The sequence below is a fragment of the Carassius carassius genome, chromosome 41, assembly GCF_963082965.1.
Source record: "Carassius carassius chromosome 41, fCarCar2.1, whole genome shotgun sequence".
Classification (NCBI taxonomy): domain Eukaryota; kingdom Metazoa; phylum Chordata; class Actinopteri; order Cypriniformes; family Cyprinidae; genus Carassius; species Carassius carassius.
In genome coordinates, this window is record NC_081795.1 from 14,431,051 (window position 1) to 14,455,762 (window position 24,712).

At 40.8% G+C, this 24,712-nt stretch overlaps 1 protein-coding gene across 7 annotated transcripts in view; it reads left to right on the forward strand.

Annotated features, from left to right (window-relative positions):
- Window positions 1-24,712, forward strand: part of LOC132122821 (protein turtle homolog B-like) — a 61,933-nt gene that overhangs the window by 34,422 nt on the left and 2,799 nt on the right. For 4 of the 7 annotated variants that reach the window (XR_009426437.1, XM_059533254.1, XM_059533257.1 and 1 more), the window contains exons 5-19: window positions 5,529-5,646; window positions 9,139-9,280; window positions 10,819-10,964; window positions 12,674-12,816; window positions 12,916-13,056; window positions 16,968-17,087; window positions 17,180-17,330; window positions 19,080-19,203; window positions 19,474-19,649; window positions 19,745-19,971; window positions 20,458-20,542; window positions 21,124-21,285; window positions 21,514-21,559; window positions 22,183-22,269; window positions 22,814-24,460. Coding sequence is in view for 6 of the 7 variants with exons in the window: in XM_059533254.1 (XP_059389237.1) it covers window positions 5,529-5,646; window positions 9,139-9,280; window positions 10,819-10,964; window positions 12,674-12,816; window positions 12,916-13,056; window positions 16,968-17,087; window positions 17,180-17,330; window positions 19,080-19,203; window positions 19,474-19,649; window positions 19,745-19,971; window positions 20,458-20,542; window positions 21,124-21,285; window positions 21,514-21,559; window positions 22,183-22,269; window positions 22,814-24,460 (3,515 nt within the window). In the remaining variant the exon portion in view is untranslated. Of the gene's footprint in view, window positions 1-5,528; window positions 5,647-9,138; window positions 9,281-10,818; window positions 10,965-12,673; window positions 12,817-12,915; window positions 13,057-16,967; window positions 17,088-17,179; window positions 17,331-19,079; window positions 19,204-19,473; window positions 19,650-19,744; window positions 19,972-20,457; window positions 20,543-21,123; window positions 21,286-21,513; window positions 21,560-22,182; window positions 22,270-22,813; window positions 24,465-24,712 lie in introns of those variants that run through there. The other 3 variants (XM_059533255.1, XM_059533256.1, XM_059533259.1) reach the window with 3 other exon arrangements.

Here is a 24,712-nt window from a genome sequence, read left to right on the forward strand (position 1 = left end):
GGCATTGAGCACGCTGAGGTGGCCTTTGTGGATGAGTCATGTTCCCACTGCGGGAAGATGACCATCTAGGAGCTGCGAACCAGACTCTGCAACCTTCAGGGGGACGGAGTCCCATTGCTGCTGCCACGATCTAGGGCTCGTTCTGGCGGCCGACAGATGAGAACCACTTCCGGCAGTAGCGCGGGTGGTTTGAGGATTACAGTGGTGGCAAACCTTGCAGGGAACCAACCCTCTGGGGACCATCACTCATCTTGCACCTCCGATCTAGTGGAGCAACCCACGGAATGTAAAAGAGCATACCAGCTGTATCCAGTGGGTCTCCTCCTGATCAGATGTTGATCTCAGCATCGGAGGGAGAGCTGTCGGATGAAGATCCAGCCGTGCTGCTGCCCTCCGTGATGGTGGCAATGCCTGAGTCGGAAATGGCAGCTATGGTTTCCCGGGCTACTGGAACAAGGTGAGCCCTGCACCCCACACTCGCACCACACTCCGGCCTGCTCACAAGCCGCCCGAGTTGGGTCCCTGTGTTCCAAAGGGTTACAGTGGATTACGACCGATCTTGGATCTGCGAGTCCTGAATCCGGCCCTTCATTGGCTACTGTTCAAGATGCTGATGCCGAAACGCATTTTCGGGTGTGTCCATCCCCAACATTGGTTTGCAGTGATCTACCTGAAGAACACATACTTTCATGCATCCATCCTTCCACGCCACAGACCTTTTCTGTGGTTTGCATTCAAAGGATGGGCAGATCAGTACAAGGTCATGCCCTTCGGGCTGTCCCTGTCTCCCTGTGTCTTCACAAAAGTCTCGGAGGTGACTCTTCCCCTCAGAGAGCAGGGTGATTGCATTCTCAACTATCTAGACGATTGGCTGATACTAGCACAATCTCGGGATCACTTGCCTTGAACCATCTCAAAGGTCGCTTACAAGGCAAGCATGTGCTTTTCCGAATGGACAACACAGCGACCGTTGCGTACATCAACCTACAAGGTGGTCTGCACTCCCTTTGCATGTCGCAACTCGCCCGCCACCTCCTCCTTTGGAGTCGGAAGGTTCTGAGGTCACTTCGTGCTGTTCACATTCCAGGCCTGCTCAATCGTATAGCCGAGGAGCTGTCTCGATCAATGCTCCCCGGTAGAATGGCGACTCCATCCACTGACGGTCCAGCTGATTTAGAGATGGTTCGGAGCCGCTCTGGTAGACCCGTTTGCTTCTCCAGAGACCTCTCACTGCCAGTTGTTCGAACTTTCGGCACAGATGCACTGGCACACAGCTGGCTGCGGGGCCTACACAAAATTGCATTTCCCCCAGTGAGCCTTCTCGCACAGACACTGTGAAAAATCCGGGAGGACAAGGAGCAAGTCTTGCTAGTGGCACCGCATTGGCCCAATCGGACCTGGTTCCCCGAACTAGTGTTCCTTGCGACAGCCCCTCCTAGGCCGATTCCTCTGAGGAAGGATCTACTGACTCAGAGACAGGTCACCGTTTGGCACCCGCGTCCAGATCTTGAAACTCCATGTCTGGTCCCTGGATGGGATGCGGAGGTTCTAGGTGACCTTCTGCAGGAGGTAGTGAACACCATCACTTTGGCAAGAGCAACGTCTACAAAACACGCTTATGCCTTGAAGTGGAACCTGTTCGTCGTTTGGTGTTCTTCTCGCCGAGAAGACCCCCGAAGATGCCCGATTGCGGTCATGCTTTACTTTCTGCAGCAAGGGCTGGAGCGAAGCCTGTCTCCCTCCACCCTTAATGTCCAGGTAGCCGCTATTGCTGTGTGCCATGACCCCGTGAATGGGAAGTCTTTGGGTTAGCATGACCTCATCATCAGGTTCCTTAGAGGGGCCAGGAGGTTAAATCCTTTCCGGCCCCCCTCTATTCCCTCTTGGGACCTGACTCTAGTGCTTAAATCACTACAGCAGGGCCCATTCGAGCCTTTGCATTCAGTTGAGCTAAAGTTTCTTTCATTAAAAACTCTGCTCCTGTTTGCACTGGCCACCATCAAGAGGGTAGGGGACCTGCATGCATTTTCGGTCGACGATTCGTGCCTAGAGTTTGAGCCGGCTGACTCCCAGGTAATCCTGAGGCCCCGGTCTGGCTACGTGCCCAAGGTTCCCACTACACCCTTCAAAGACCAAGTGGTGAACCTGCAAGCGCTGCCTCTGGAGGAGGCAGACCCAGCCCTGGCTTTGTTCTGTCCCGTCCGAACATTGAGATGCTATGTAGACCGGACACAAAGCTTCCAGACCTCATACCAGCTTTTTGTCTGTTACGGAGGCCGGCAGAAGGGGAATGCCATCTCTAAGCCGAGGATGGCCCACTGGATTATGGATGCCATAACCCTGGCTTATCAGGCACAGGTTGCGAGCTCACTCAACTAGAAGTGTTGCATTCTCCTGGGCAAAAACAAATCGCAGTTTGAACAAACAAAAAGATGTGAAAGAGCCCAATTCAGTACTCGCAGTGTTCTGGGCTTACAAAGAGAAAGGCGTCTCAAAACACTTGAACATCGAATTTGCTTATTTTTGCTCTTGTGCCGACAAATACATACAAAATATGTCAAAATATCCACTTTGGGAAATTATGCTAAAAAAACTGTCAGTTATTTCTTAAGTGAAAGTAAACAGTTGAGGAAAAAAATGTGATGTGTATTATATTGGATGCGTTCATCGTCTCTTAAAGTGACCGCGCCTAATTTAGCTACTGGCTGCTGTAATGAAAATGAAAATCACTCACTGCTCTTGACTGAATTACTTTGTAGTTTTAACAGTCAAACAAAAATGTTTTCAGACACCAGATATAATTTTTGATATATATATATATATATATATATATATATATATATATATATATAGCAAAACTGTAATAATGTGAGAAATGTTGAAGGTGTCTGAATAAATGTAGGTTTGATTGTATATTTCATTTTTACATTGAAGACTATCCAGTGCTATTTTACATTTAATTATTTGGTTTCTGTACCTTGACACCTTCAAACTTGAAAAAAAATTAAATATTGTGTAAATAGCACAAATATATAAAAATAAACGAACATACAAATTAAACAATTTCAAACAGGGCCCCTGCTGACCCCAGCTACGGCCCTGTTCACGCCTGTTTCACACATACTCCCTCTGCAGTGCGTATGCTGTCCATGTGGGTTACGTATGTGGTGCTGCACGGACTCGATGTGCTTTCACACAGGACTCGTTTGCAGTTGGCTACTCGGTACGTAAACGATCGCTGCACTGCTGCAGACGCAACGCTCCTGGAATGCAACTGGAATCCGTTAACATGGGTGCGTAAAAAAATATGCAACGCATACGCACTGCAGACGGAGTATGTGTAAAACGTTGTAAGGTTGTTTGCACCTTGTGCAATGTGGAATTAGTTTACAGCTTTTTCAAGCCTTTTGTGATGCCTTTTGGAAATAGGAGATTAGCCCCTTTTCTAATGCACCACCTAGCTTGATAAACCCCTTCTCAAAGACTTACTGTTTGTCAATTTTATTTGGGTAACACACATATTCTGAATGCCTTCGGCAGAATTCAAATGAGCCATTTTAATCTAGATTAATCTAGATTAATTTCAAGATCAGAGTGAGATTAATCTAGATTAAAAAAATTAATCTATGCCCACCACTAATATATATATATAGTGGTGGGCATAGATAATTTTTTTTAAATCTAGATTAATCTCACTGTAATCTTGGAATTAATCTAGATTAATCTAGATTAAAATGGCTCATTTGAATTCTGCCGAAGGCATTCAGAATATGTGTGTTACCCAAATAAAATAATGTCTAAAAGTAACGTTAAGTCTCTGAGAATGGGTTTTTCAAGACAGGTGGTGCATTAGACCAGGCTCATGTCTTTGCATTATGTAACAACATGTCAAACTCAGTTACATGATTATGTAAATGTTGTTAATGAGCATTTATCACACACACACACACACACACACACACACACACACACACACACACACACACACACACACACACACACACACACACAAACCATGTGGCATTTATTTTAATAAACTGACTTTTCAAACTAAATAGGAATGAAAATTACACATTTTTAAATGTCAAAAAGTGTTATACGAATTGACAAAACAAAAGATGTGTTGTCCAAAATTATAAAATAACATTATTTTGACTTAAGCTAAAAATTGCTTTTTATGAGTGGCTTAAATCTGCAAAAGATACTTTTGATGCTTAATCCCAGGATGTCAGTGAATGTGAATGCTGCAGAAGGCTAGGCAATTCCACATCACATTTAGTAAATGGCCCCATGCGCTGTGATTAATCTTGATTTGGCTGCAATTAGATTGTATCAAATCTATATTTAATTATTTCTTCTGTAGGGAGAAAGCACTTAGCTTCAGTTCTTGGCTCATACTTTTAAAAGCTGTTCCCACTGCTAACCAGCCACAGTCCCAGACATTTATTCCAAAGAAGTGTGTCTTGACCTCACCTTTGAGAACAGTGCTGAGGAGGCTGGTGGTCCTCCATTAGTTTCCCTGCTTCCATGGCTAGAAGTTAGAGAAATGGAGGAATGCACTGAAGGAATACACACACTAAAGAGCAAGAGGCACAGATGTCTCATCTCGATGCACAGAGCTTGTTTCTCACCCTGCCCTCCTCCACAGCAGTGTGTGTTTAAATGAAGCTCTCTGCACACACACTGTGTTTGAGAGAGTTTATTACCTGCTCTCGTCTGGGTCATCAGTGTGATGTGACTGTCAGTGACAGGATGGTGATGGAACAGCCCGGGAGGATTGTGTCAACCTTCCAGTGGGACTTGACACACCTTGGGATATTGTGTGGGAGGAACAATAAGGCCAGTCTCCTCTGGCTAAAGCAATAGACGCACAGGGAATAAGATTCAACCCACTCCTTAAAAAAAAAAAGTCCTGTCCGGAACCTATGCAGTATTTCATGTCATCCATGTGTTCAGGAAGATACAGCTGCACTTTCAAGCTCAGATGGGGATGCAGATCTATATTGATTGGTTTGTTACAAAGCACACAAGCAAAACAATGCTTTGTTTCTTTTTACACTTGGTTTGAAATCAGATTTTTTTTAAATGCACTTTTAAAATTCCATTGAAATGTTCATTTGAAACATTTTTATGAATTGCTAAAAATGTGCTACTGTATAACGTTCAATTAAAATATACATTTTAAACTATTTTATAAATTTAAAAAGAAATTGCGCACCACTTTTCAGTATTGAATAAAGATTTTATATTTCAGTAATACAATTCCCATATATATTATTATATTTATTTAATAGTTTATAATAATTTGAATATTTATTATATTATTCAATTTTACTTTGTTTAGAAAAATTATCTAAAATTTTCTTTGGATGCTTTTTGGCCCCTTATGTCCTCATGAGATGAAAATGAGGTGTAAAGAATACAATGCATATTAGCGAGAGCTAAATCAACTAGTTACCACACTGATTTTTGACCATTTTGATTATTTTTTGTGTAACCCATGTTTAATACTTCGACTGTCTCAACAGGTGAGTGACGGCAGTCTGACGGTGCAGGCCATCACGCGGGAGGACCGGGGGGCCTACAGCTGTCGTGCCCACAGTGACCAGGGGGAGGCACTACACACCACCCGCCTTCTGGTGCAAGGTGAGCGTCCAAGATTTGGATGTCTGTGTAGTAACACATATCCATTTACTTTCCTTTTCCAGCAATAGATAGCAAACGTCCTTCACTATCAATATTTGTCCTTTTACTCGCTACTGTGGTCATCGCGTCACATCAATACTAAGTGCAAAGATGCAACGCCTTCGCTGATCTCTGGTTAATAAGTCTCTTTCAGTGAATACTGTGTATGGACACATCCGTGTGGTCAAAGTCTGGCCTTTACGTCTCGTCACTCTAAACACATCTGCCGCAGTCAATATGCTCAGACCACTCCATGTGCATAGATCACTTCCTGTCACTCAGCTCCTGATGGAGCCTTCCAGTAGAAACTGTTTACAGCCTGCCGGAGCGATGGTAGTGATATACCTCAGGTTTACAGTTACGGCTCATGCCTTGTACACTCTCCCTCTCCTTCAGAGTGGGTGAAACATATTTTTGTAAATCATATTTGTGAAATAAAAATGTATAGTTATGACAAAAGGTAAAAACTGAGAGACTGTGTCTTATTATGAGATATAGAAGTAGACATTTAGAAATTATGAGATACGTATGATGACATAAAATGTCAAAAGTATACTATGAATAATAATTATGAATTTTTTATCTCAATTTTTACTTTTTATACCGTGACTTAAAAAGCCTTAATTAAGACGTAGTAGTTGGGACATCTCATAATTTTGATATAAATGTTGAAAATTGAAGTTAAAATAATGACATAACTGACTTATCTCAATTTTGACTTTTTGTTATGATTTTTACTTTTTATCTCATAATTATGACTTAGTTTGTTGTAGACTTTGATCTTATAATTATTACTTAGTATGTCATAGTTTTGACTTTTTATGTTATAATTTAGACTATCTCATAATTACGACCCGGTATCTCATAATTTATATATGAATAATAATCTCATCATTTTGACATTTTATCTAATAACTGACTTTTTATATCATGATTATGTTTTACCAAGGCATTTGTTCTTGTCAGTGTCAGAAATGGGCTTCCATACCTTTTGGCCTGGCTGTTGAAAGTTAAAATATCATTAATTAAAGAGAAAAAATGCCGCCATCGACAAGCTGGTCCATTTAAGCCATGGATCAATTGCCACCTGGAAAAGATCTGCCTGTTTAGTCTCCTTAATGATGGGATCTATTTGATAGTGTGTGAAATTCATGCACAAGCAAACAGAATAATCGTTGTTCGCTTTGATTCAGCACCTGGTACTGGTAACACAGTCTCTCCCCATATGGCCTCCGTGTTAGTACAGAATGATGAAGTGGTTCAGTTTATTATCCATGGACTGTGTACAGTATGACAGCAAACATGAGCAAGCTGCCTGTCACTGGCTTTGTGGCTTTCACTGCAATCAGATTTATGGCAGTGGAGCATGGCTGTGAATACAGAGCAGCACTGCCTGCACCGGGAAACAGAATTTAGAGGATGCATGTGATCACAGAGCACCAGGAAACAAACAGGATACATAGAGCTTCTTGTCCATGATCCCTACATTATCTGCTAGGGCTGGCTGATATGTACTGATATATAAACAGTATATTTGTGATGATTTGCCAGTGATCTAAAGCAATGCCTTGAATATCACAATAATTTTAATGTAGGGCTTTAAAAACAATTAAATATTCCCCCCCCCCTGATTAGTGAAGGCTATATAATTTCATGCATATAGACCAAGATTTATGCTGTGTGTACAATAATACGTTTGAAATTATAAAGAGATCTTTCTTCTGCCTATCATTAAAGTAGTGTTTTTTTGTTTGTTAGTATTTAAAATAAGGCTGTCAATAGAATGATAAAAGTGATTTTATCTCATGATCTCATAAATATTGTGATAGCTTTGATAACTCTATACACTATATATTTTGCTTATATCATCTGCCCTACCTGAAGGTTGGAGTGATTTAGAAGAGGATTGTCTGCTCTTGTCTGAGTACCAACGAGTCAGATGGAGACACATATGAACTGTGCCGAGCCAAAATTGCCTTGGCCATGGGCTGTTTTGTTTAGTAAACTAGCAATATTGTTTTTACAAAAAGCAATATTCTCATGAAGCCTCTGGAGAGGCACTCTAGTTGAAACCTGCTTCAATAACATGAGTGCAAGCCATGCCAGGGATATTTTTAGACACGTTCAAGTGATGCCTTTTGCGATTTCATTTTAATAAGCAAAGCTGCGCTACTGTCAGTAATCCCCTTAGATGCCGTGTCATTTACTGCACATTAAGGAAACATCCAGGAAGCTCTCAGCATAGTCCACACATTAAGATTAGAAGATATTTCACGGCTAGTCATGGGTTTGTTTGTGCTAAGAGCAGCATTCATGCTGTATCTTTCTGCAGAGCAGCCAGAAATCTCACAGCGGTCCGAGTTCACGACAGTATTCCTGTCTACCCACACGTCTAATTAAAAGTCTATTGGCTATTTCAGTGACAGCCTCATGTGGGAAGGATAATATTCTCTGTGGGAAGGCCTGACAGTAGTATCCTTGCTGTCTCTATTAGATAGGTTTACATACATGGAGGAGAATTAGGATAATTGTGAGTAATACCACATCCGTGGCATGCAGTTTATTACCACAAACAATAATTAATTTATCTTGTGTACATAAACAAAACTGAAATTTATTTGCAGTAAATACGCCAAGAAACAAAAAGTTAGCAGGCGGAAGGCTGACTTAGCTTGTTAGCATTGAGTTTTCACAAAAAAATTTGTAAACCAAAAGATGAAACAAGTAAATAATCCCACAAACCCGTAACAACTAGCTTCACATTTCTGATTTAAAATGCTCAGTCCTGTGTTCGTAAAAAAAAAAAAAAAAAACTATTTTAGATGTAGAGTATTTGTAAGCATTCAAATGGTCTGTTAATCGTGCTCGCTAAAGCTAGTTAAATTTGAGCTGAATGCTAGTTAGTTGCCATCAGTTTACAAATGTAATAATGTAAGAAAGCATGTTTCCGCCTTAGAGAAATCTCACAAATGTGTCTTTATTTTTGAGAACTGTTACTTTATATATCATCATTGTGACTTTATGTCACAAATATGTCCATATCTCATAAACATCACCATTTTATCTTACAGATGTGTCTTTCTCATACTGTAAATCTCATGAATGCAAATTTATATATCACAAATGTAAATGTACTTGCAACTATATCTTGTAATTTCACATTTTTATATCTTCCGAATGTGTTTATTTCTCATACTGCAGTTATGACTGTACAATTGCGGTTTTCTCGTCATTGTGACTTTATATCTAACAGTTGCAATTTTATTTCTTATAATTGCGACTTTATATCTCAGAACTAGCACTTTTTATCTCAAACAAATCTCAGAATTGCTTCCCTCACAATTTGAACTTTACATACAGCTTTTATTAGTTAAAACAATAACTCTAATTTTCCTGTTTTGATATTTTCTTACTCGTCTGTCTATAACTCTTGTCACTGTTTGCCTCCACCAGGTCCTCCATATATTGTGTCACCACCTGAGAACATCACTGTTAACATATCCCAGAATGCCCAATTTACATGCCAAGCAGAGGCGTATCCTGGTAACCTGACCTACACCTGGTACTGGGAAGAGGACAACGTCTACTTCAAGAAGTAAAGTTATGATCGAGTTCACTACTGTGCCAAGTTTCAGAGTCTTGAATACAGAAGCTGCTGTGTGTGTGTGTGTGTGTGTATCTGTCGGTTAAAGATTAGAGCCACATATATTTTTAGACCCAGAATCCCTGAATCTCAAGCCCTCTACAGCTGCATTAAGGCAAATGCTAGCGCAGTTACGCGGAGGCGCACACAGCAGGTTTTTATGCCGGGATGGGAACATCTTGTGACACTATGCTTGTGTCATCACATGCCTAAAAAAGCATGCTGATCATCTAAAGCCGAGCCAGAAGCTGTTCTGACTCCCCCAAGCGTGGCCGTATTGACCCTCTATACGCAGGGCTGTAGTCTGTTCCTCTCTGTGGAAACAGGCCAGAATAATGGTTCGAAATACCGTATTTTTTTTTTCTCTGTACTATTGAACTGTTAGGGTTGGACCGATGTTCATGGGAATATTCAGACTACTGGCTAACTTACCACTTTGTGTAAAAACACTTTAGTTGACACTGACATTTGTCAAATTAACCATAAGAATCAGCATTTTATTTACTTAGAAGTGATTATTTTTATCTGCAGACAGATTATAAAACAAGGGTCTTCAAGCAGGGGGTTTGCCACATATCATCTGATCTCAAATTATTTATTTATTTATTAGTTTTTTTTATTCATTCATTCATTTATTGATTTATAAATATTTTTCCTGTGTGAAACTAAAGTTATAAAAATATATGAATGATGAATTCCATTTCCCATCAATTATAACATTCTTATAGATGTCATTATTTTTCCTAACTGACTTTATATCTCAGAATTTGACTTTATACTCACAAATTTGACTTTATTTCATAATTGCAATTTTATATCGCAAAAATGTATATAGCAACTATATTATGCAATTGAAACTTTTTATTTCTTACAAATGCATACATTTTTTATTATTTAGATTTTCTCTCATAATTTCTCTCATATCTCATAATTAAGACTTTCTCATAATTGTGTTTTTTATTTAACAATTGCCACTCTTATAACTTTGACTTTGTCTAACAATTGCAATTTTATTAATCACAGTTGCAATTATATATCACATTTTTCAAAATGTCAGACTTTTTCCTCAATTGCACCCTTTTGAGCTGTTTTAACTTAAAGAAACTTGCGTTGACATATTTTAAAATGTCTCAAGATGCACACTAATAATGTTTTTTTTTTTCTAAGGAACATTTATAAAAAATACTTAAATGTCCTTATTGAACTATGGCCTAAACCTTTCTTAGTCTAAGCCCTGACTGTGAAACCAGTCCCTAATCTTACAAGTGTAGCTTTAATTATTGTATGTGTGTTTTGGTGTTTATTTTTTCACAAAAAAAAGTATAAAGTTCATTTAAAACTTTCTCACAATTACCTTTTTTATTATTCACTCTAAGGCAAAAACAGACTGCCATAACAATGAGACATTGTATCAGCTTCAATTCTTGTCTGTGTACAAACACATTTAATAATTTTTTTCAAACAGATCATCTCTCTTTTCTTCCCTGCAGTGATCTGAAGCTCCGAGTTCGCATCTTTATTGACGGAACCCTCATTATCTACAGAGTGAAGCCAGAGGATGCTGGGAAATACACCTGCAGCCCTAGTAACAGCCTGGGCATCTCCCCTTCAGCTTCAGCTTACCTGACCGTGCAATGTGAGTTTCACCTTCAACCTCTTAAAGAGCCTGCAGCACCAGGCCTGCGTTTCAAAACTCAGTTTATGTCCTGTGTGCCTTTGAGGTGTTTTATGTCAAGTATACTATCATCAGAGCGGGTAATTGGTGTCTGTCACATGCAGGGACAGAACTATTTACACCCTTTGAGATGCAGTGGTGGCTGCCAGGCATCTCAGATGTTCTAGTTGCTGCTTCTCTCTCATTAATCGCTCGCTTCCATCTGCAGCAGGACTCTTGTGGTGCTGCAGGAAGTGGCGGATAAGCAAGAGTCTGAGCTGCCTCTGTGTCTGTCTGTCTGTCTGTTTGTCGTGGATAGAAAGAGAGAGTGGAGAAGGCTTACTTCAATTAAAAAGTGGAATCATGATTACAGTTATAAATGACAGCCAATAGTTATCACTGAAGCAAATTTAATTTTATTCTAAAACAAATAGTTCCAAATCTGAATTCTGATTGAAAGCAGATGTGCAGATATGAATGCACATCAATGTTCCAAGCCTACAGTATTACCTACAGTTAAGCTACTAATAATATATATATATATATATATATATATATATAATATATATATTGATAAGGGTTTTAGCTAAACTCTGCAGGAAAGTGGATCTTGTGGGCCAGATTTGAGGATCCCTGAGCTATATCATCACAGCAGTGGCTGACTGAGTCTTATTAGCAGCCGCGTCTCTGCACCGCTGGGGTTGTGCTACATCAGTCAGTGACACCCCAGGGCTGCTGCAGGTGAGAGAACTTCACAGTAAGGGCTTTAAATAACACTTAAATGTTCTGTTACAACACATCACTTACACAGGCCCCTGAACACTGTGATTTTGCAGTGAAAATTTGGGAGATGTGTTGATTTAGATTTTTATATGTATAGCTGCTATGAACTGTAAACTGAGTTTGTTGTAACATAAAATATTTCACATTTTAAACCCAGGACTCAAACCAACCAGCTATGAGGTGAATCACATTACAAACACCATGAAAAACATTTTTGAAAATCAGACAAAAAGACAAAAATACAAGACTATGTACTGAGAACTACAATACCATAAAGCATTGTGAATGACATAAACAAATGAAAAACTATAGATAAATATAAAACTATTCATCATAAGTCAGTCTTGCTATGCTGTGAAAATACTTAAAGAAATCTCTTTTGAAATAATTTGTTCACCACAGTCCTCGGATTGGTGGATTTTCTGTAAAGCATCAAATATAATTGTAATTTTTTTTACAAATACAGCTGTAAAACATGATTATTCTAAAAAGTTAAAATTCGTGCAGCAACGATTCAACAAAAGCATATTGATTATTGATTTGCTGTGTTTACCAGAAAAAAATTGCTTGGTTTTTAAAGTGACTTTTTGTCACTTTATGACTTTTATGCATGAGTTTTGCTAGACACAGTACATCACTACACTGTTGACATTAGACAATTATGTTGTCACAAAAAGTTGCCATATTTTTGCCAGTGTTACCATAATAGTGACAAGGCCTGATTTTTACAGGGAAATGTAAGTGGATGAAAAGTTTAAGTCCTCCCAGTAAATTCATTTGCAGTTCCATTCCATGTTGACTTTTCAGTTCTTTCAGATATTTTCATAATGTATTCTATTCTGCGGTACCATAGTTAAACATGATTACCCATGTTTCTGATTCCTGTTTGGACCGTGTCCTCTCCGCAGACCCTGCCCGTGTTGTGAACATGCCACCTGTCATCTACGCCCCAAGAAAGTTGCCGGGAATCATTCGCTGCCCAGTGGATGCCAACCCCCCAGTTACGTCAGTCCGATGGGAAAAAGATGGCTACCCCCTTAGAATCGAGAAGGTCTATAATGCATGGACTTCTGACGTCTCAAATATCAAGACTCTTGACTGTTTGACAACAGTCCAGTTCACTGATTGGGCTCCTCTCTTCCTCTCACAGTATCCTGGATGGAGCCAGATGGCGGACGGAAGTATTCGGGTGGCAGAGGTCACTGAAGACTCCCTTGGCACCTACACCTGTGTGCCTTACAATGTCCTAGGTACCATGGGACAGTCCCCTCCGGCCACTCTGGTGCTAAAGGTGAGTCAGTGCATCTTAAAAAGCAGGTCATATGTTATTTTAAAGTGTCCTAATATTGTGTTGGAGTCCCCTACAACAGGTTTAAATGCATTAAGGTCAGAAAACATTGTAATTTTCTCAGAATATGCATTTAATATTAGAAAAAATTTTCAATGATTTTGAAACAATTGTTCGAAGCAGTTCTGAGTCTGTAAACTCCTCCCTTCCGTAATCCTACTCTGCTCTGATTGGTCAGCTGGCTTAGTCTGTTGTGATTGGTCTTTCCGTATACAATGCGTGTCGGAAACTAAATGTTCATTACTACAATTAAGGGTTACTTGTAAAAAAAGATGCTATAAGATTACAAAAATTGCATCGATATCAATTCGAGCCTGAGTCTGAGGGTGATACTGATGCAGTCACTAAACCGCAAACTCCATCGCAAGCACGACTTGATCATGACATTTGTCCATGGTAAATTTAAACTTTGTTTGTGGTACTTTAATTGATGTGACAGCATTTTTTTCATTTATTATTATTTACTTATTTGAGGTGCACATGTGGGAACTGTGTTAGAATGCCCAGTGAGGCTGAAAACACTGTGTCTTTTCTACATAATGTAAACACACTAACCAGTTGAAGTTTTTGTGGGCAGATCAGAGTGTTCGTATTTCACGGGCAGTCGGGTATTATGCAAATGTGTTACCTTGTGACGTATGCAGGTAACAGGCAAAAGATTCGAATATATGACGATTTACAAATAATAATAAATAATAAATTACTATTTAATTAATAAATAGTAAATAATAATAATGAATAAAATAACTGCTGTCAAATAAAGTAAAGTATCATAAACAAAGTTTAAACTTACCACTAAGAAATGTCCGATCAATCATCATCAACTGATGATGATATTATTAGATTCCTGGAACCGCTGGGTCTCCCTAAACTTTCAAATGAACAGAAGCAACTTCTTGATTCAGATATAACTCTGGAGGAAGTGATGGAGGTGATCAAAGCTTTGCCCACAGGAAAAGCACCTGGTCCGGATGGCTTCCCCGCAGAATTTTTTAGAGATAATATCAAAGAACTTGCTCCATTAATGCTAGAAGTTTTTATGGAGGCATTTCAGAGGGAGGAATTACCACCAACAATGTCTCAAGCTCTAATTAGTCTTATACTTAAGAAGGATAAGGATTCAAGTGAGTGCAAGAGCTACCGCCCAATATCGCTGATCCAATTGGATATAAAAATTTTGTCAAAAATCCTAACTAATCGTTTAAATAAAGTTATATCATCACTTATACACGAAGATCAAGTAGGATTTATTACTGGCCGTAGTTCTTCTGATAACATTCGACGGTTTATTGACATTTGGTGGTCAGTAAGGGAGGAACAGACACCGATTGCCGCCGTCGCACTAGATGCGGAGAAGGCATTCGACATGGTGGAGTGGAAGTATCTTTTTTAAAATTTTAGAAGCTTATGGGTTTGGAAACATATTTATAAGATGGATCAAATTATTGTATAAACAACCGGTAGCAGCGGTTCAAACCAACGGTCTAATCTCAGAATTTTTTCCACTGGGTAGGGGGACCCGACAAGGCTCTCCACTTTCCCCGTTGCTGTTCTGTCTTGCTTTGGAACCTTTAGCGGCCGCAATAAGAAAAGATGATGATTTTCCTGGTATTGTAGCGGGGGGAGAAGTTCATAAGCTTCTGCTTTATGCTGATGACATTTTATTATTTGTTTCTGACCCTTGCAGGTCTATACCCTGTCTCCTTGGAATAATTGATACCTTCTCTAAGTTTTCAGGTTATAGGGTGAATTGGTCTAAATCAGAAGCTCTTGCATTGACTGCATTTTGCCCTGCCTCAGCGTTTCACCCTGGCACATTCCAATGGCCTATGTTAGGCATTAAATATTTAGGCATTTTATTCCCTCCAAATTTGAACGATTTAGTGAGAGTTAATTTTGACCCCTTAATGAAAAAGATTTCCTGCGATATGAACAGATGGGCTCCCCTCCATATGTCAATGGCTGGAAAAGTCAATGTAATCAAAATGAGCTGTTCGCCAAAACTGAATTATCTCTTACAGTCTCTCCCATTACAAATACCTCTCTCCTACTTTAAACAGTTTGACAGATTGTGTAAGGCTTTTATTTGGAATGGTAAGCGACCTCGAATGCATTCTAATAAGCTACAGAGACCTGTCGAGAAAGGTGGTCTAGGCCTGCCTAATATTTTGTTTTATTATTATGCTTTTAGTCTTAGACACCTGGCTCATTGGTCACTTCCTCCGGAGCGCGCCCCCCCCTGGTATAAGATAGAACAATCTATCTTGCCTTCCATTTCATTGTTACAGAGTCTGTCTATTAAACTGGAAGGAGAGTTGAAAAAACATCCTATTATTTCACACTTGCAGACAGTATGGTTAAAAGTGTCCCGTATGCGAAGCTGTGACCCTTACCTAAATACTTGCTCAAGCATCTGGTTGAACCCTAAATTGCGTATTAATAAAAACCCCTTTTTATGGAAGGAATGGATTAAGAAGGGTATTGTTATATTAAGCGACCTTTATGAAAATGGCAGTCTGAAGTCATTTGGACACATACAACAGCAATATGGTGTATCTAGATCCCAGTTTTTCCAGTATTTACAGTTACGACATTTACTTTGCACTACTTTTGGTTCTAGTTCACAGCTTCCTAAGTCATCAGATGTACACTGCATGGTAATGTCGGCATATGGGAAGAGCCATGAAGCATCAGTGTACTATTCCTGGTTGATTCAAAGTCTTGGTGATGGAGCTTTACAAGCTCTTAAGAAAATATGGGAAAGAGATCTGAATCTGATATTCGATGATGAGGAATGGAATAGAGTTTTAAAGAATGTCAAAACGGCATCTAGGGATGCAAAGATCCGTCTTATACAGTTTAAGATTGTGCACCGTTTTTACTGGACTCCTTCCAGACTGTATAGGCTTGGATTAAAAGATACACCACATTGCTGGAGGTGTAATACTGGGGATGGAGATTTAAATCATGCTCTGTGGTCCTGTACAAAAATTCAGGATTTCTGGGAAAAAGTTCATAAACACATTTGCACAATTTTGGATACTAATATTTCATTATGCCCTCAATTGTTTATTTTAGGGGGATGGTCAGATAATGCAATAAGAGACAAGCACATAATGCACTGGGTACAAACCAGTTTATTGATTGGCAGACAAATAATCCTTAGGAGTTGGAAGTCAGAGGAGGCCCCCTCTTTTCAAGAATGGTTAACAGAACTAGGTAGAGTGTCGGCATTTGAAAAAATGTCTTATAAACAGACTGATAAAGTAAATCAATACTTTAAGAAATGGTCCAGATATATAAATTATTTGGAAAATGGGAAGTAATAATTTTATAAGAAACTTGCTCACACTCAAAAGCCTAACGTGTGGTGGAATATGTATGTATTCTTTTATTTTATTTTTTCCTTATCATTGTATGCCGGGAGTTATCTCAATTGTACTTATTTGTGTTGTTGTGACCGGGGTGGGGGGTGGGGGGGTTACCGAGGAAAAAAGGAAAAAAAGCTGATTCTGTACATATATGTTATGTTGCATTCTGGAAAGTTTGAGAATCAATAAAAAAATGTCAATCTGAAAAAAAAAAGAAATGTCCGATCAAGTTGTGCTTCTAGTTGAGCGACTACATCAGTATCATCCTCAGACTCAGGCTCCTTAAGGCGGTTCAGAGTCGACTCTTTGTATTGAAAGACAATATCTTTATAGCTAGGTTAGCTATGTTACAAATTGCAAAAAATATATTTTATAAAACCCATATGACCTGCTCTTTAATTAAAAATCACATAACCACATTTTCCTTGAATTTTTGAGATACATTGTTCAGTTTGTGAGGTAAACGTCATCATGTGACCCCAGGACCCCCCTTACTTCAACGTGAGCCCCGGGGGGGAGTACCGCCAGGAGGCGGGAAGAGAGCTGGTCATCCCCTGCGCTGCTTCTGGAGACCCTGAGATTCCAACCATCGTATGGAGAAAGGTACCATGACCCACCACAACATTAGGTATATATATTTTCCCTTTCCATAGATATAAGATCATGAACTTTTTATTATTTTGTACTTTGTCAAGGTTGGGAAGCCCAGCAGAAGCAAACATAACATCTTACCAAGTGGTAGCTTGCAATTTGTCTCTCTGAGCAAAGAGGATCATGGGGAGTGGGAATGTGTTGCCACCAACGTAGTAACAAGCATCACTGCCAGCACACGCCTTTTTGTAATAGGTAAATCACTCTTAACTTACAGATTTCAACACACTGATGTTTCCACTTCTCAGAAAAGAAGAGAAGCTGAGAAAAGATCCATCGGTTGCACTTTATTTTACAGTACGTGTACTTACATGTACTTATAGTATACTTACAGTGTATTTAGCTAAGAAAGTTCTGGTAATACAAGGTAACTACATGGGGTAGGGTTAGGTTTAGGAGTAGGTTCAGGTTCAGGTTTAGTACCTAGTTATTACATAGTTATTGTAATTACTATAATAAGTACACTATAAGTTACACTTACAGGACACTGGACAATCACAAAAGTAAATTATTTGCATGTGCTTTAAAGTCTTGACCGGTTAAATATTTAATTAGCATGCTGTTCTGACATTGCTGTTCTGACTTTGTTCTGAAGCGTGCGCACACTAAAAAGCCTTTCAAACAGCACCTGATTACTACTATTGTGTTTAGCATAGTTATTACTATTGTGTTAACACTATGATAAAGTTATCTTCCATGGCTGATTGTGCTAAAACTGTCAAAAAACAAAAGGTTTACATATAAACAGTTGTTACGTGTAAAGTGAAATTAAACAGTTTAGAGAAAAACAGATGCATGCAGGTCTTAAAGTGACAGCAGACTAACAGTACTAACATGCTGCCGCTTGTCATTAAAGAGATAGTTCACCCAAAATTTTAAATCTATCTATCTATATAATCTATATATATAATCTATATATATAATCAGCACAAGTGAGTCATTACAGTGGGGGCCGTGTAGCTCGTGGGAGCTCTAACTCAGCTGTCACGTCTGAGAGTTTGCCCTCGAATAACAAGTGATGTGTCAGCGGGCACACAACCTCACACACACATTATTTGTTTGGTGATGGACTGGTGTCATGACAGTCTAAAGATTATGCTGAATGAGGGAGCAATTAACAGATCCTCCGCAGCTGCTTGGTGCCGATAAGAGATGTGATGGAACTCTTGAATCTATCCTCCACTTCAGTGTTTTCATCGTCCGGCACTCTCCTGCTATTATCAGACTGGGTCAGTCTGTGCATGGAGTTAGTTTATTGTCTGGTCAGAAAACATAAGTGAGAAAAGGTTCAGGTCAGACACATGGGTCTCCTGTACTTTAGTTTTTCAGGAATTCTAGTTGTGTCTGACAAGGCTAAATCCATCTTGGAAAGTTTTATTTTTTTGGGACAAACAGTCTGGCCTAGACCTTAAAGATTTTGGGTTAATCAGTAAGAATGAATTGCAGCCAATAATAGACAACGTTCCCTGATGTCTCTCCTAACAGTGACCTTGCTGCTTGCAAATGTTTAGTGAGTTTGGGGTCAGTACGATTTTTAAAAATAAATAAATTATTTAATTCAGTGAGGAGACATTAAATTGATCAAAAGTGACAGTTCTCCATAAATGGCAATAAAAAAATAAAAAAAAAAATTGTACAAAAAAAAAAAAAAATTCCATGAAACAAAAAGGTGTTAGCCTGCGCAAAACTTGCTAAGGTGTTTCTAGGTGCTTGCTTACTGGCCCAGGTCAAACTATCCCCAAGTCGCTATGGTATTTTGGCTTGTAAAGTCTCAGCTCCACAAGCCACTAGATCTGATGTGTCATTTATCAATTTTATTTAAGAAGAGTTATGTGGCAAATTTAAATACTTATGGTTTGTGGTTAATTCAAATCCATAACATTTAGTATGAGCAATAGTACTAGCATTTGCAGACATTACCAATTAAAAATAACCCTGTTTCAGGCACTAGTCCACATGCGCCAACTAATGTCCACGTGTCAGCATCCACAAGCTCCGCTAACGTTTCCTGGGAACCTGGATATGACGGAGGCTTTGAACAGACGTTCTCGGTCTGGTATGGCCCGGTGTAAGTCATGCCAGCACCCCCTCTAATTATACTTCCTTCCTTCCGCTCCTTTTTTTTTCTTAATGTACTTGTGACTTGTTGTAGTATTATTTCTTCTAATGTGTTAAAGCTATGGATTAATCAATTGATCAATGGGAATGTTTAAGCTCAATTTATTTACATTTCACTGTATTTCAAGAAACAAGTCATATGCAATGTTCTTGTTATTTAAGGTTTCTCAGTGTACTTAATTGAAGTTTTAAAATGGAACTCTTTGGTATAATCCAATAGAAAGTTGAAGAATGATTTAGGGCCACATGACTGGCTGTCCGTACCTGTGCACGGTTCTCAGACGTGGTTGGTGGTCCAGGGGTTGGAGCCAAAGACTGCCTACGAATTTAGTGTGTTGGCCCAGAACAAACTGGGCACCGGCCCCTTCAGTGAGGTAGTCACTGTGACTACAGGAGGTGGGTGACACTTCTACACGAAATAAACCTTGTAATGGACCTCTGAATGACCCTCCACATGAGATACGTTTACAACCTCACTTAATCTTTCCTAGGGTATCCCATAAGTACCCCTGAACCACTGGTGCTTCTAACTCCACCACGGTGCCTCACAGCCAACCGGACACAGCAGGGTGTATTGTTGACATGGCTTCCTCCGGCCAATCACTCTTCACCAATCGACCGTTACATCATCGAGTTTCGTCTGGGGGAAAGGTGGGAGGTTCTGGATGACTTAATTCCTGCAACTGAGACTGAGATCATAGCAAGAGATCTTATTCAGGTAACACTTTTGCTTTAACATCACTTCTAACATACATGGAAATATACAGTGGACTCTGCAAATAAACCAAATAAATGTTGCCTTGAAGAGCATAAGAGGCTTCAAAAACATTTTTAAAAACTTGCCAACCGACCCCATGCTTTTGTATGGTATGTGTATGCGCTTTAAGTTACCCATAATAATATAGGTGAAGTGAAACCCAATTTATTTTTGTTGCACGATGTATTTCTGAGTGAAAATAATGTTTAATTTAAAGAAATTCAATTTAGTGATTTCAGAGCTTTGCAGTTCTGTGACTATTTAGAGAAACGCAGTGAGGGAATGCATTTCCACTGAAAAGCTCAGAGGATGACATTTTAATTCAGTCTGACATACAGCAGAGTCTGCTACAAATGTTCTTGTTACGAATCTGTTGATAGAACTGACACTTCAACCTGCTGGCCTCAGAGGATTTGTGACCCACTGACCTGTTTCTATGTCTCCCAGGATTCTTGGTATGAATTCAGAGCGCTGGCTGTAATGGATGATCTTGTCAGTGAGAGCAGTAATGTGGTGGGAGTGTCAAGTACAGGTGAGAATAAAGGGTGTCACTAAAATGCACCAACTCATTGCTTTAGCCACCTAGAGCTTCACTGCCCTCTGCTGCTCAATGTAGTTAGTGCCCTGCTGCCTATGTTTTTTTTCTGTTGTAGATGTGATACTATTTTTTTGGAGGGGGCACCAGTGGCTGTTTAAGCTTATATATATAAAAAAAGTTAAAGTTAAAAAGCCAATATAGTTGTTTAATAGTTCACAAGGCATTTGTGTTGTATGATAAAGTCAATAGGACTCACTCAATTTAGATGTGCTTGCTGCCACAGGATGTCAGATAAACCTTACCTTACCTACAAAAAAGATCATTATTAAAGATACTAAGTTGTTTTTGGAAGTTGCATTCAAAATCCTCTTGGCTCAAAAATGTTAAAGCCTCATGCCCTTTCGATCAAAATATGCAAGGTGCTTCTTATTGTGTTAACACTATGCTATAGTCTGCTTTATAATGCACACTAACTGAATCACTGTCATTGATCAGGCTAACAAGCTTTTGTGTTTGTATGCTTGCTGCATTCTTCCATCCTAATTTCATGTTCTGGAGTATGTTTCCTCTCTCAGACCCCTTCCCTCCCACAGAGATCTCAGATGAGGGGCTGGCCAAGCCATTGGTGGCTGGCATCGTGGCCACCATCTGTTTCTTGGCGGCTGCCATCCTCTTCAGCACACTTGCTGCATGTTTTGTCAACAAGCAGCATCGTCGCAAGCTCAAACGCAAACGAGGTAAGTCCCTGTTAACTTCAAGACACAGTTATTTGTCTCTCTTGTTTTAAAGCTAAAATGAAGAATTCCTGCACGGATGTTGTGCATATCACAACTGTATTGGAATTGTAAATTTTTTTTACATCTTTTCAGTCTGTTGCATTTTACCAGCTTCAGCATTGCAGTGGTTGAGATAAAGATCTGAAGCATATTGTCATGCTGATGTGGCATTGTGTGATTTGTTCTTAGACCCTCCACTATCGATTACACACACAAGGAAAAGCATTGAATCTCCGTAAGTACCAGTACATAGTGACATCTATCATCCTTTGCACTTCTGCAAATCTGTTGACTATCAGGATCATGGCTTGAGGGAGAGAAAGAGAGAGAAAGAGTATGTACAGTTTGGGAAATCAAACAGCTGACCTTAGCAGCTGCTGTGTTACCATGAGGGATGCATAGAGGAGGATTGGAGTGGTCACTAAAGTGGCTGCTATAAATGCATCTGTGCTTACCTCTGCTCTCAGCAGTGAGATGCATTGATTTGCCATTACAAACAATCTTCTCAAGCTTTTTTCTTTTTTTTTTGCTGTTCAGTCAGGTTGTGATAAAACATTTCAAAAGCACAAGAATATATTATAACATGATGCTTAGCCCCCAGCTCCTCTGAATTGATCAGTGCAGGCATGGCAGCATGTCACTCTTACAATTAACCAGAACTAAAGGAAGGATAACATTAAGCGTAGCACCTCCAACCCAGTTCAAACTAAGACTCACGCTCTTATCCGATTCCATTGTGGTCTTCATAGAGCTGCAGTCTCATGCTCCCATCCCACCCATTTCCACATAGCAGTGTGGAACCATAGTCTGGTTGACGGCCAACTCTGCCCCGTCTCTATTGTGTTTTTGTTACCGCAGGCCTCCTCTTACCCCCTTGCCTGGCATTGAGCCCTACTGGGAAGAGCCAGACAGGAGCAGCTACAGGCCCCCATCCACCAGCCCTCAGTGAGTGCTTGCACCTGCATCTCTCTTTGCAACAGGCACTAGCATGTGCCTGTCTGCTGTAGCTGCATGCTTTCAGTTAGTGGTGCAGAGCTAAAATGCATCTGTGGGGGAATAGACAACTTCAGACCTCTGCTGCTCCTAATTTTGACATTTGTTTACCACTTATTACCAGCAAGATAGATTATTATTGAAGAGTTTGGTGAAGATATAGTTTAGCTGATATTTTTGTTAGCTCACTGGTGCCTATACTGACTTATCTGTTTCTGTGCCCTGTCCCCATTCTGTTGTTCTCCATTATCTGTCAACCTGACATCATCTTTCACTTTATTGTCCTTTAAATGAAGACCAATGTTTAATCTAATTACTATTATAAAAAAAACATGGATAAAGACTAATTACCCTAAATTGTGTTAAATTATAAAAGATGTACATAGTGTTAAACCATGCCATTTTCATTGAATTATATTCCATGTTTTAATGTGGAGTGATAATTTTTTTGATAGTGCTGATTTTAAGTTCTTTATATGTCTTTTTTGATTGATAGGCTGTCCTCTGGAAAGATCAGTCCTGAGAGCATCACTTCCTCCCGGCCCCCATCTCTGGCCAGCCTGGGTGGCCATGGTCTTTACGTTAAGAAGTTGCCAAGCCCCAGGAAAGAGAAAGAGCTTTCCCTCTATAAGAAAACCAAGAGAGCAATAACCAGTAAGAAGTACAGCGTGTCCAAGCACGAGGCTGAGGTCACCACGCCCATCGAGCTGATCAGCCGTGGACCTGATGGCCGATTCGTTATGGATCCCAGTGACATCGACACATCCCTCAAGCCACGACGTATTGAGGGTTTTCCTTTTGTGGAGGAATCAGACTTGTATCCTGAGTTCCGCCAATCAGATGAGGAGAACGATGACCCAGGGCCCCTACCCCCAGTCATGGCCACCCTCAGGCCCCAGATATCCCCTGTGTCCTCCAGCCAGGAGTCCTACATGCAGCCCCCAGCCTACAGCCCCCGGTTCCAGAGGCCTATGGAAGGTATGAGCATCTCGGAGGGTAGTCGGCTTGAGGCCACAGGGCAGAGCCGGGTCTCCCATTTTCACAGGGTCTTCCCTCCAGGCCCCTTCTATGGCTATCTAGGTAGTGGTGCTGAGGTGGAGCTTCACCCTCCTTTTTACATGCCTGATGTTAGTCCACGTAGCTCTGCCATGTCCTCCTCACCTTCATACCCCCCTGAGGGGCCGTTCCGCCATCCCACCATCCCAGAGGAGAGGGAGGAGCTGATGATCCATCAGTATGGAGCCTCCGGCCATGCCCTCCCACTGGTGCATAGCCCTCCCTCCTCTCGCTCGACCGAGATCTGGCAGCCTCCTGACTTCCCCTTTCTAGGTCAGGAGGGTCCCCGTCTCACTCTTCCACCACATCATTCCTCATATCTCCACCGGGACCTCCCAGAGCCCCCGCCATACCCCTCCCATAGTCGTACTCTTAGCACCACCTCTCAGCTCCCTTCAAGCTCTGCTTTTCTCCAACTGGAGGCCCCTAGAGCCCACCTGAGCAGATCTCCCGGCAGGTTTCCGCCTCAGGGCCCTTCAGCAAAGCATATAACTATGCAACAGTCCCAGACTCTGGGGCAGTTGAGACACACTGCCCACGGTATGGGCGTACCAGTGTTGCCTTACTTAGGCGCCACAGCACGCATGGGGAGCCCAAGCACACTGCACAGTGAGAGCTCGGACGGCTGGAGGTCTGAGGCCCAGCCTTGGCTGAGCCCAAGGGCGGCACGAAGGATGGATCTGGGCCTGCAGCAGGTGGTCCTGCAGCCGTCACGACTCTCCCCTCTCACCCAAACCCCTCCCAGCTCACACGCCGGCTCTCCAGACATTCTTGTCCGCCCTCCTCCCCGCCCCAGCATCCTGCGGTCTTCCCGTTCTCAAGAGATGCCCGAGAGTGCCCGTCACCCCGCCAGTGTCTCTTTCTCCCGAAGGTCTCTCTCCTCTTCCCCTGCCACTTCACCTACTCAAGGCCAGAGTGGCCAGCGACCCAGCCTCAGCTACCATGCACACATGGCCTTTGCCACAGCCGCGGCCAGCTACCCCTCCCAGTCCCCTTCACCCCCTGCGGAGAGCAGTGATGCTTTCGGCCAGATGCCATCTCAGAGAAGAACAGATGAGGAGATGCTTCCCTCAGAACCCTCTCCAGGGTAGGTGAACTGTAACATTGGAGGCTCCAAAATGACAAAGGAGATTGTTATTCATCATCTGTACCGCAAAAGCAATGCTTTCATGCTTTTGCAAATTTTGATAAAAATATTTTTACATGTACATCTTACTATGAACTATATATGCAAAAAATTCCATGTCCTCCAGTATAACTCCTTATTCGGTTCACAGGATAAATTTCCATACTTTTTTTTTCTTCAAATCCTATTCTCCTTTAACCTTTGACAGTGTGA